General features: G+C 35.0%; 1 protein-coding gene across 1 annotated transcript; it reads right to left on the minus strand.

Moving 5' to 3' along the window:
- Positions 1 to 397: 397 nt before the first annotated feature.
- On the minus strand, positions 398 to 6,023 carry LOC111994641 (beta-glucosidase 11). The gene is made up of 13 exons (XM_024026535.2): positions 5,835 to 6,023; positions 5,562 to 5,625; positions 4,727 to 4,782; positions 4,202 to 4,277; positions 4,041 to 4,112; positions 3,829 to 3,916; positions 3,447 to 3,702; positions 3,081 to 3,196; positions 2,604 to 2,824; positions 2,341 to 2,369; positions 2,170 to 2,257; positions 1,459 to 1,549; positions 398 to 843 (listed from the first exon to the last, which is right to left on the minus strand). Exons 1-13 carry the CDS (start codon positions 5,967 to 5,969, stop codon positions 597 to 599), a joined length of 1,539 nt encoding a protein of 512 aa, XP_023882303.2. The 5' UTR covers positions 5,970 to 6,023; the 3' UTR covers positions 398 to 596.
- Between the last annotated feature and the right edge of the window lie 6,627 nt (positions 6,024 to 12,650).

Below are 12,650 nucleotides of genomic sequence, written 5' to 3' on the forward strand. Positions count from 1 at the left end.
TTTAACAGAATGTCCAAGCTTATTTTAGTCCGTTCCTTTCAAATCCTAGAACAGCAGAGAGAAGTCTCTTTGTCCAACAAATTATTACTTGTTTGTTCCATCACCCAAAAACTGTCCCCAAAAGCTTTGTTTGCATCTGGTAACAGAAACGAGTGTAACAGAGTTCACTAGTTCAGTATGTCTCTCTTCTTGTACAAATTTGAAGTCATCTCAATTCATACATGACTATTTAATTTCTGTCTAACAGTTAAAGTTGAACTAAAACTCCTCCTACAGTTTGAATAGCTTTGCCATTGTCTGTCTTATGAAAGCAGATATACTTCTAAACATTTTATCTTCAAACAAATGACTGAAAACTTTCTGTGTGCATGCGTGCGTGCACATGTGACTGACTGAATGAGGTTGGAAAAACCTGAATTATGATATTTGAAAGTGAAACTGAAGAAGGTTACAGGATATTTATTACAGTTTTAGAAAAAACTAAGCTCCGAAGTAGTATATTGGTAAATAATATACTTCTAGAAAACAATAAACAGCAGCGCTGTGCAGAACCAAGGTATACTAGTACACCATTACGCAACAAGGAATTGAAGAATCTACCAAGAGAAGTAAGCATGGGAAAATGCAGTCAAATTCTTCTCAAGTTTGATAAATCCATCTGAGCTGACACCTTTAGTCTTCAAGAAATGGGAGTACCAATGAGCAGAAAGCTTTGGTTGCCTTTTTAAATCCGGGTCATCCATGTCTATATAGTAAAGGCCATAGCTTGATTCATAGCCGCCCAATAACTCAAATAAATCCAAGAAGGACCATTGAAAATAGCCTCTCGTATTTGATCCATTCCTTCCAAAATTAGATTCAAGAAAGAGAGAGAAGGGGGAATTATGTCAAAAAAGTAAAAACCATATATCAATGCAAAGAAACATTTAGAAACTTATAATAATGCTCTCCAATGTATAAATTAGCTGATGACAGCTAACTTAGTTTTGAGGAAAACATAAGGGAATATACATATCAGATCATCCATCAATCTAGTTTTACAAGCGTATGAAATGGAATTAATTGTGATTATTATGTTTCTTAAATTGGAGTGACAACTAATTACACCCCACAACTTGAGACTTTAGGTGATAAGTTTGTTAAATTTAGTGTTGGCAAATTAGACAACAGTTTATGAACTTTCTCTCCTTGCCACGTGTTGTGAAGAGGAATGTAAAAATATCTTGCTGTGTTATTGGTATTGGACAAGAGACAGTTAGAGAACTCTTCTGATGTATTAAGTTTCGGCTCTTTTAGTATTTTGAGCCACTTTGTGATCTCCCTAATTTGCGATGTGACCACTGAGATAGGATCAGGGTCTCAAGAGTTGCAGACACTCAGTTATAGTGAAGGCAATATTTAAAATAATTTTAGATTATTTTAAATATTTAAACAGAAATCAATAGAAAATGGGCATACCTCAGTGCATTAAGCAAAGCCCCAATATGTCCATGCAAGTAGTTCACCCTTGGCTCATCTTCCAATGATGAATTGTGTAGTGCTCTGTATCCTGCAAAAACATTACAACCAAGATTAAGTTTCTCCCTAACAAAAAAAAAAAAAAAAAAAGATTAAGTTTCTCAATTAGAGGATCACGTAAAATGAGAATAAAATTGGATTTTGAACTTATATACCTACTACCCCCAAACATGAACAACAATCATAAGTTAGAACAAATGGTATTTGAGAGGAAATGGAAGAAAATATGAAAGATTCAATTAGGGTTTATTTTTTTAAGTAACTCATTTGTTCATTGTTTGATTACTTTTACTTTGAAAGGTGCAAACATTTGAAAGCGAGAGTAAAATAGTTGACATTCTATCAAACATTTAGTTCATGGATATTGACCTCTATGCAGGCTGCCAATTGATTGTTGTTTCAGATAATACTATAAAATGCCAAATAGTGATGGTAGTCTGTATATTTCTATGTCCATCTATATCAAGTCCATATACCAAACTAGAGAAAGCTTTTACAAATATTAAAATTGAAGTATAAAAAAGAAATTTCTTCTCATTTGCAACTAAATGCNAGAAGCACACATACAAACAAACTCTTTGTGCATGAGTGCACGCGTGTGTGTGTCTGTGTGTGTGTGTGTGAGAGAGAGAGAGAGAGAGAGAGAGAGACCATTCTCATGAATGTAAATAGGAGGATTTCCATAAGCTTGCTTGAAATACTCCAGCAGTTCTTGCAAACCCCAAGGCTCAATAGAAAACTGAGTCAAATAGGCTAATTAGTATTACACCGATATGAGCTTTACAAGTAAACCATCTCTGCATTTTATGTTCATGTTCTCACCTTATTTACTGATATATCATTTTGAATAGCTGCACAATAGGACAAGTAGTATGCTACTTCAGTTTCATCTCTAAAGACTCGGTTACACAATGGTGAATTTATTGAGGACCATCATGTATAAAATAATAGAATGAAGCCCAAATTGTAAAATTCAACAACAGACAGACAGAGTTGAATTGGTAAGCTCAGAAAGGCTAGAAGGTAATCTAATCACTGGTGAAATTAGTCCCCATTGTGATGAGTCTATATATAATAGAATATACCTGTCAACTCTATTGCCATGTCTGCATCAAAGTCTCTGACCTCCATGTTTAGTTTGCTGGAGTCATCCTTGATGTACAACATGTTATAGTAATTTAATCCTAGAAAGTCAAATGAACCCTTAACCAGATTTGATTCAAAATTGGTGAAGGCTGGAAGTCTTGAGCCTAAATATTTTTTCATTACATCGGGATAGTCTCCATAAACCAAGGGACCTGCATACCTGCAATGCCAAGCAGATCATGATAGCCTAAAAAATAAAGAATTCCGAACCTTGCTTATATATCTTATAATGCAAAAATTAAAAAATCAGATGTTTTCATAATAAAAAACAATTAAAAAAAAACTAAATCAGAAGAATCTCAAACTTTGTAATGACTACTTGCATTAGGGCTATACCATATTCACATTACACTTCATAGACGCCACAATGAGATGACAGCATGTAAGGTCAATTTGTTCGTGAATGTGTAACTTACCAACCGATCTGGAAGTCCATGGCTCTTCGAGCGGCAATAACATCTTCAGTTTTGTTTGTTAGAGGAAGAAGCCAGAAAGCTAAGAGATTGATTCCTATAAATCCATGCTGCTGGTCCTGCATTGCCCGCACTCAATTTGTTCATATATATGTTCCCAATTATTCATTATCTTTTTTTTCCCCTTGGTATGTGTTATTCTAAAAGTTTAGAACAATGGCACAAAGGTACTGAAAAGAGGGTGCTTCTTTCTTCAGGCTGAAAAGCCCAAGCATGATCTTCATTTTTGAACATCATATAGTTAAGGCATAACATTGATTAATTCATTAAATTGACCAAGCCACTTGAAATGAATAGCTTCGAGAGTACCTGGTACTTTTCCTTGTATAATCTAGCAGCTGATGCATGTGCTAACAAGATATGATGAGTTGCCAAGTATGGCTCAGTTGAGGAGTTGCCTCTGGTGCAATTAATGCCAAATGGAGGAGAACAATGTTCAGGTGGCAGAAATCCCGATTCATAACCCGCCATTACGAACACATTGGCCTCGTTCATAGTAGTCCAATGTAACACCCTGTCACCAAAATTCCTGAAGCAGACATCTGCATATGCCGTGAAGTCTTTCCTGCATCCACATCTAGATTATTAAATCACATTCCTTGCCAGGATTTCTTCTTACCACACAGAATGTGGATATATACACTCCAGCATAATAGTTGTCTGCAATAGATATGAAGGATGAGAACCATACACCATTTCTCGACTAAGCCATCCTCCATATTTGTCTTCCAGTGCCTGTGGGAACTCACTGTGATGTAATGTAACATGAGGTTGGATTCCTGCTTGATCAAGAAACAAAAGACATCAACAGAAAAAAAGGCATGGACAAATTAGCATATAGAAGGACTCTATCAAATTGAGAAAATTGTACTATTGTCACATATGATTGGAATGGACAGTAACCATTGCTGGATAGTTCGTTGATAAGATTGTTGTAATATTGTAGACCCTTTGGATTGACAGGTCCTCTTCCATCTGAGACATTAGAAAATAAGCAGCTTAAGTATAAGAAAAAGTACTAAATCACTTCTTGTTCAGTTAATGAAAGAGATTTGTGATCATACTTGGAATAAGTCTTGACCATGAGATAGAAAATCTATAGGCCTCTAAACCTGTGTCCACCATGAGCTGGACATCATCCTGCAAGTGTGTGATCAACCTTATCATACACAGACCACACTCCTATAGTCATATTACTGGATGGTTAAAATCAAATGACCATATAATTAGTTTGTTTTGTCATGGGTCGTATAATTAGTATCTATCAGGCAGAGCACAGCCAATCAAGGAATGAACAATTGTCATGCAGAACACTTTTATTTTGTTATAATTATGGTTTTCAATTTTCTAACATCTTAATTTTTGGGGGCAATTCATCATTTATCATGGTATTATAAAAAGTGGTGCTAAGTTTAGATCATGTTTCCACTCTAACTCAAATTTAAAAAGTTAAAAATACTACTTGTGCAATTGGTAATATATTAATGGATAAATACTTTCACACACACCTTGTTAGACACAAACCAATCAGGGGATAAAATAACCTAGTCCACGTCAAATAGTCCTTGGAAAAGAATTATTGTACATACCTTGTATTTGTGATATTGATCACATGCTATGTCCCCATTGTCTCCATGCATTTTCCCTGAAAATTTAAAAGTTTTTGTTAACCCCTGGGGTTTTTCCTATGAATATTGCTTTTATAGGTTTTCCACTTCATCACCAGTTGACTGAGTTATTTACTTCACTACACTTTAATTATTATTGGTGACTTGTATATTTTGGTTACTTAACTGAAAATAAATTTAAATTTATAATTGGTTAATGTGCAAAGTTGATTAATTCCCACGTAAAAATCAACCAAAAGGTTTGCTAAAGATATTGGGTTTATATTAATCTAATGGCCCAAAAGGCCCAATATATTGTAAGTCTATGTAGGGCTAATCCACGGCCCCGGCTGAAACCATGTACTCCAGTATTCTCTCTGTCTCTCTTGCTTCTACTTTTGTAAATTATTTTATTCTTCTCTAATAGGGTCTAAATAGACTCTTTTTTTTTTTTTTTAATGGAGAAAAGGTTCTAAATAGACTTAGCTTAATTATATCTCATTTCAATTCTAATTTTATCAATCCAAGTGATATATTGTCATTCGCTTTATATGGAATAGATGAGATTTTGATTTTCAAGCACTTGAAAAATGGGACTATTATGAGCGCTAATAGCACTTTTGATATACTAATCAATTTGGATGCAAATAATCACATTGTTATTTAATAAACAAATACCAGGGAATAAACTATTTCATAAAAATGTTACTACATATTAACCAAGTTAGTTGTATAATAGAACATTAATTTACTTTTTGGGGGGGAAAATGATTAGAATATAACTTCAAAATACTATACTAATTATAAAGAAGCTTACCAGAATGGGAAAAGGAATCCCATATGCTAGGCTCCCTCCCATCTTCATTTGCTGCACCTTCAACCTTTCATATATATAAACATTTTTTTCAAGGATATGAAGAAATAGAAAGAATATTAATTATCTATTAGAAATCATCAATTCTTTACAACTTTTAGTAATGAAATAACAAAACAAACAAATAAACACTTCAAATAATAATAATAATAATAAAGTTATGTTTAAGAAAAAAAATTTAAGAGACTGTATAAAACCATTAATTAATAAACAGACCTGATATGCAGAGGTCCCAGAACCAAACACAAAGTTAGGTGGGAAGTCATCTCTGCTAAATTCATCAACTCCCAATACTTCAACCACTGATATGTTTACCAGAAGAAATAGAAAGATATAAGAGAGACTCAACATCTTTTTTTCTTCTTTTTTTTTCTCAAGACAACGCTTTTAAAGTATGCATGTATCCTCTACAGTTTGACCCAAATGAATGGCTTTAATTTATAGCCAGACAAAGTGTGGGTCCCACCAGTAGAAAATTCGACATGCAAAGAATTGGTATGCATAAAAGTTAGTAACTTAGTCCGCTGAGAAATGAGAATGCAACAAACTTGTCCTAGTTACCGACTTAGAATACTAGACTTTTTACAAATGTTAAAAGGAAAATGATCGGGCCAGTTTGGTTCCAGTGCTTTAGGTGCACTGGATTCATTGGGATTGTGATATGTGTCTAAAAATAGACACGTCATACAATTCTAATGGGTTCAGCGTCACTGGACATTGGATCTAATCCAAACCTAAAAATGACAGAATATTTTGACACTCGCATTCATGGTGTATTGGTGTTTGTTGGTTTGTTTAGAAATAAAGAAAAAATATTTTGTATCAAATGATACTACGATCATCCGTATTAAAACTCAATAAATGAGAGATGTGTATAAAAATAACTATCTATTAACACATGTTTTTCATTTGTTAATAGTGTAGTTATTATTTGCTGACATATCTCACTCTTATTGAATTTTGATTCTGCTGAGATGGTATCATTTTATACCAAATACTTCTCAGAAATTAGACCCTGAAAACAGATTCATTTATGAACAGCTCTTGCCTCTTCGTTAAGTGAATAATACCAATATTTAAAAAAATAAAAATAAATGTAGTGGAAAGATCCTGATTAAGTGATCAGTAGCTCTCTAAAAGTCTTTTTTTTGCTCTCTAAAAGTCTTTTTAACTTGCTCTAGGTTATTCTTATATACTTTAGGCTTAGATGCATGAAACCGTAGTCACTTGATGTGCTAAATGGACTGAACTCACGATTTTCACCTGACACATTGCGATTGATCCAAAATGAGCTTGATTGATTGAAATCTTGGCTGTTTGATCGATTGACTAGCTATAGTAGACTATCAAACTTAAAGAAACTTGAATCTTTGATATGCTTGTCTAAAAAATACACTTCAAAGACTAATATAACCCACTTTTGTTCACGATTTGCCAATCTAAAATCTAGACTCAACAGTGTCATCTGCCCTGCTGCTTTGATATAATTATGTTGCTTGTATTTGACGTGGATGCTATAATATGTGAGTTGAATTTGAGGTGCACCAAGTTCATATGTCATTTGTTACATAGAATCATGACTTAGAAATCCCACTCCTGCGTGCCTGACATTTTTTATTTATTTATTATGACATTGATTTTGCCATTTACCAACCTTTCGTCTTTTTTTTTTATAAGGTATGTCAAACCTCACACACAAAAAGACACGTGGCTTTCTGGTTGTTTTAGAGAGAGATAGAGAGAGACAAAAAAACAACTTTGGTCTTAGGCACATCAATTATTCTTGTGGAGTGTTAGTTGTGGTGAGAGAGACCTCTATGTGTCGTATTTGGAGTTTTGAGTTTCTTGGGATTTTTAGTAATGACTAATTCTATGATAAATTTATTTGTAGTTGCCTGTCAACATTCCATTGTAATATATATATAGTATGGTTGTATTATGTTCAGAATGTTAATGGGCAAAATTGGTCTTTGCCCTTTTCGGGCAAAATAAGTAGCATTCTACCTCCTTTCCCAAATTAATTAGGGAAATACTATTCTTTTGAAACTCGACTTACTCAAAATCGAGTTTTAAAAAAAAAAAAAATTCTGGAGCCATAGAGTGACGTTTTGTAACTCGATCTCCATGAACTCAAGTTCTATGCAATCTTTTTACCTATAACTCAAGTTCATGGAACTCAAGTTACAAAACGCCACTATAAATCCTTAAAAACGTCACTATAGGGCTTAACTCGATTTTGAAAAAGTCGAGTTTCAAAAGATGAGTATTTCTCTAATTAGTTTGGAAAAGCGGGTAGAATGCTACTTATTTTGCCTGAAAAGGGCAAAGGCCAATTTTGTTTAAATGTTAATTTGAAGATCTTAGTCAATAATGAAGATTTGATTGATCGACAAAAACTGGGATTTTGGACGTAAACTTTTAGCCATAACTCACAAAACTCTTGGTCGAGCAACCCTATTTTAGAAACCCATCGAGTTGGCTTTCCACGGGCTTTTCATAGGCATTTAAGTTTTAACCCCAAAACCCTACATCTATTTAAATAGAAATTCAATCCAAGCTACTAAGAGAGGAAGCCGGTCACAAAATAGAGAAAAATACTTATATAAGAGAATTCCTTGGGCTTCCTACCTCTCCCAATATTGTTCATCTTTGAGAGGTCTATTGTTCCAAACATGCACCATGATCACTAAAGTTGTGTTGGACTTTATGTTGAAACCTCAGAGAAAGACATCAAATCTGTCTTGGAGTAGCTGAGAGATCAGTTTACAAGCAATATTTAGACTTAAGGCAATGCAGGGATGGAGTTAGAACTTAAAGGGGAGTGTCTTTGTTGTTGGCTGCTATTATTTATTTATTTATTTATTTTTGTGTCTTTGATATGTGTGTCTGCTGCTGAGTAAAGTCAAATTATTTTGCTTAAAATTTTTAAAGGATTAGGTTGTTTTTTGGGGGTAAAATTGGTTTATTGGACTAATTTTTTTGGGCTAGTATATTTTATTTTAGATTTTAGATCTATAGGTTTTTTTTTTTTTTTAATGGTCTTTAAAAAGAGGAAAATGTTAGAATTACAAACTTTTTTATAAATTGCTAATATAGTGAGTGGTTATTGGTAAGTAAAAAAGAGATATAAGTAGCAGGCTTAGATACGAACCAATTAGAATTTGCTATCTCAATAATTTGTAAAAATGTTATAGAAAGTTTGTGACTATGATATTACTCTTAAAAGAATTAACGATATTGTTAAGAGGTGGAAAAGTGTAATTTTATAAAGACAAAGTTTAGCTACAAAATTTATTGTAGTCTTAAGTTATAACCTTACTCAATATCTTTTTATAGAAAATGAATTTTGACAAACCATATTTGCAAAATTTTAAGAAAATTAAAAATCAATAACTATGTTATCAATAAAAATTTTAAATTGCAAGTTTTTGTAATTTAAAATTATGCATGAAATATAAGTTTATAAATTATATAGTAAATAATATCTAATTGATACAATATTTGACATATGTATTAAGAGCCTAATGAATATGCAATTTGTTAGTGTATAGCTTAAACTAGATTAGCCCATTGAGCTTAGTCTAGTATATTGTACTTATAGTTTACTCATATTACTTGTACTGCATACATATCTTGCTTATATAAAGCTCTCTATTGTATATTATTATTTATATATCAATATACAGACTATTCAGCCTTTTTCTCTCACTTATATTTTTAACATGGTATCAAAACTTTTCCTCTAATTTTCTACTTCTTGTGGACATCTCCGACGTTCTTCTGCTGCCCTCGCCTTCATCCAGTAGTCATTGTCAAAAGCGAGTCACCGCCGTCACGCCTACAGCCCCTAGAACACCTGGATTTTGTCAGTTTTGTTGATCAAACCGCAAAAGTTAAGGCATAGATTGACAAATCTGACAATCCCGAGAAAAACCCAACCAAGAACAGCCAGAAACCACCTTACGTGTGCCCACACGTGCCGACTGAAGTTTTTGCCTCATGAGCATGTGCTCCACGTGCCTCCACACGTCGTCAGTCTTTCACATGTGCCACACACGCCGGGAACATTGTTGTCATGCGCCCCATGCACCTGCCCTGTGTCGCGTCTTCTACCTTAGCCCTAAAGTGACGTCACACTGCCACATCAGCATCCCACATCAGCACAAGTTAGCATCCTAAGCCGTTGACCGTTGACTGTTGACTGAGCCGATGACCGTTGACTTTGAATAAAGTCAAAATTTTTCAACATGGCCTGTCTTGCTCAGTTTTTCGCATATATTCTGATTTTGAGCTCCGTTGCTTCATTTGAGGTCTCTAAATCCCACCTTTTGATCGTTTTCTTCATTATGGCTCAACAAAACGAATGAGATATCATTCGTCCTATTACCATTATGTTGGATGGTCTTACTAACTATCATGCATGGTCTCAGAATATGACTGTCTTTCTCAAGGGTCATAAACTGTGAAGATATGTGACTGGTTCAATTCCTAAGTCAGTACCAAACCCTAAGTCCAAAGCCATAGTTGCTAAAGATGCCTCCAAGACTGCTGTTACAACGGATGATTATGAAGAACGCCTAGAGGAATGGGAGAGTATTCAAAGTAAGATCTTGTCTTGGTTTATCAATACATCTATTCCCTCCATTTATAATCTTCTTCCTCATCTTGAGACTGCTAAGGCTGCTTGGAAATTTCTAGCTTATCGCTATAATTGTACTAATGATTCAAGCCTAGAGTTCCACATTGAATCAAAGCTTATCAAATGCACCAAGAGACTAGTCAATCTATTTCTGATTTTTATTCTCAGACTTCTACTATGTGGGAACAACTCTTTGCTGCAGATCCTCCACTAGTGTGTTCTAAGGACATTGAGCTCTTATCAAATATCAGGATTACGTGAGGATTTTAAGCCTACTAGGGCTTCTCTACTTAGCTTGTCTACTACTCCTCTTGATGCTGCAGTTAAGGAGCTCATTTTTGAGGAGAACCGTAGGCCTACTCATCACATGTCATCATCTGATCATGTATTGCTTACACTATCTCCACAGCCTCCCATTGCTAGATTCACTGCTTCTGCACAAATAAACTCTGGGCAACCCACCTCTCAGTCTTCTAAAGTTACTCGCTGTAAGTTTTGTCGTGCCATAGGCCATGACATCTCAGTTTGTCACAAACTACAGAAATTTATGCAAGAGCAGAATAAAACTCTCTTCCTCGAGCAGCTGCTGTATGTCCTTCAGATCCATCGGTTCCTATAGGTTCATCTTTGGCTTCCTCACTTACTATGGCTAATATTGAGGCAGTAGTTCAACAGTTTTTATCCCGCACTTCCACTGCCCTTTCTGTCACCTTCGGTAAACAACCTTTGTTTTTTGATACTACAAGTTGTAACCATATGACTCCTGGTGAATCCTAATTTTTTGATAAGACACCCTTAGAACATCCAATCACTATTTACACTACTGATGGAACTCCTATGCCTGTTAGTCATAAATGAACAATCTCTTCTCCTTATTTATCCCTCAGTGACACTTTTCATATTCTAAAGTTATCCCTTAATTTGCTATTTGTTGGTCAACTTTGTTAATTAGGCATAAATCTTCTATTTACTAATCATAGTGTGGATCTGCAGGATCCCTGGACAGGTCAAGTGCTTGGGACAGGTCGTAAGGTTGGTTGCATGTTTGAGATTTATGACTTGAAGATTCCTTCACAAGTTGTTTCTACAGCTGCTACCACTGCCACCCCCTCACCTAATCTATGGCATGCTCGTCTTGGTCATTCATCCTTATCTTGTCTTCAGTTGTTAGCTTATCAAGGTCATTTACATTCAGTTCAGTTTCAAAATTTTGGTTGTAATTCCTGTCATTTTGGCAAACAAACAAAATTGCCCTTTAATAATAGTGACTCATTTTCTTCTGCACATTTTGATCTTATACATTCTGGTATTTGGGGTCTTGCACCTGTTCCCACAAAGAGAGGATCTAGATATTTTGTCATATTTGTAGATGATTTTTCTTGATATACTTGGATTTATCTGCTTCACCATAGGTCTAAACTTGTATCTATTTATCAAACATTTTATAAAATGATTGAAACATAGTTTAATCGCACCATTAAAGTCTTTCGATCAAATAATGCTCAAGAATATAATGATAAATATTTCCTATCCTTTTTAGACAGTCATGGTACCCTTCCTCAGCGGTCTTGTCCTTACACCTCTCAATAAAATAGTCATGCAGAATGAAAATATCGTCACATTCTTGATGTTTTTCGCACCCTTCTCATTTCTACCTCTCTTCCTGAGCTCTTTTGGGGTGAGGCTGCACTCACTGCTGTATACACCATTAATCATATTCCTTCACCAACTACACACAACAAATCACCATTCAAGCTTCTCTATAGTCAAACTCCTAACTATCATCTCTTCGGATTTTTGGTTGTGCTTGCTTTGTCTCTCTTCCTCCTCATGAATGAACAAAGCTCCGAACAAAGCTCCAACCTTGTGCTCATCTCTATTATTTCCTTGGTTATGGTGTATCTCAAAAGGGGTTTGCTGTTATGATCCCATTTCTCATTGCCTTCGTGTCTCTTGTCATATTGAGTTTTGAGAACATCTTCCTTTCACGAGTCTTCAGCAATTTCTTATGTCCTCTTCCTCAGAGTCTCCCATTTTTACTGTTCTTTTCCTCCCTCTCTATCTTGAACTTGTGGAGGATTTTTCGACATCGATTACCTCTTTAGGCGACTTATCTCTGATTCTGTCCTCAGCATATGACCTGCCTGTCTTGGATCCTGTGGCACCACCCTCTCCTGAGTCTCCTGTTGGTCCTAAACTTCATCATTTCACTCGGGTAAGCATTCCTCTCCCTTATCTCACTGATAATCACTGCTCTTTTGCTCTTGCCACCCTCTATGAACCTCACACCAATCGTGAGGCCCATACTAACCCTCTTTGGCAGCAAGCTATGAACGAAGAACTAGATGCCCTTTATAAGAATCACACTTGGGATATAGTTGATTTGCCACCTG

Source organism: Quercus suber, unplaced genomic scaffold, assembly GCF_002906115.3.
Source record: "Quercus suber isolate HL8 unplaced genomic scaffold, Cork oak 2.0 scaffold_392, whole genome shotgun sequence".
NCBI lineage: Eukaryota > Viridiplantae > Streptophyta > Magnoliopsida > Fagales > Fagaceae > Quercus > Quercus suber.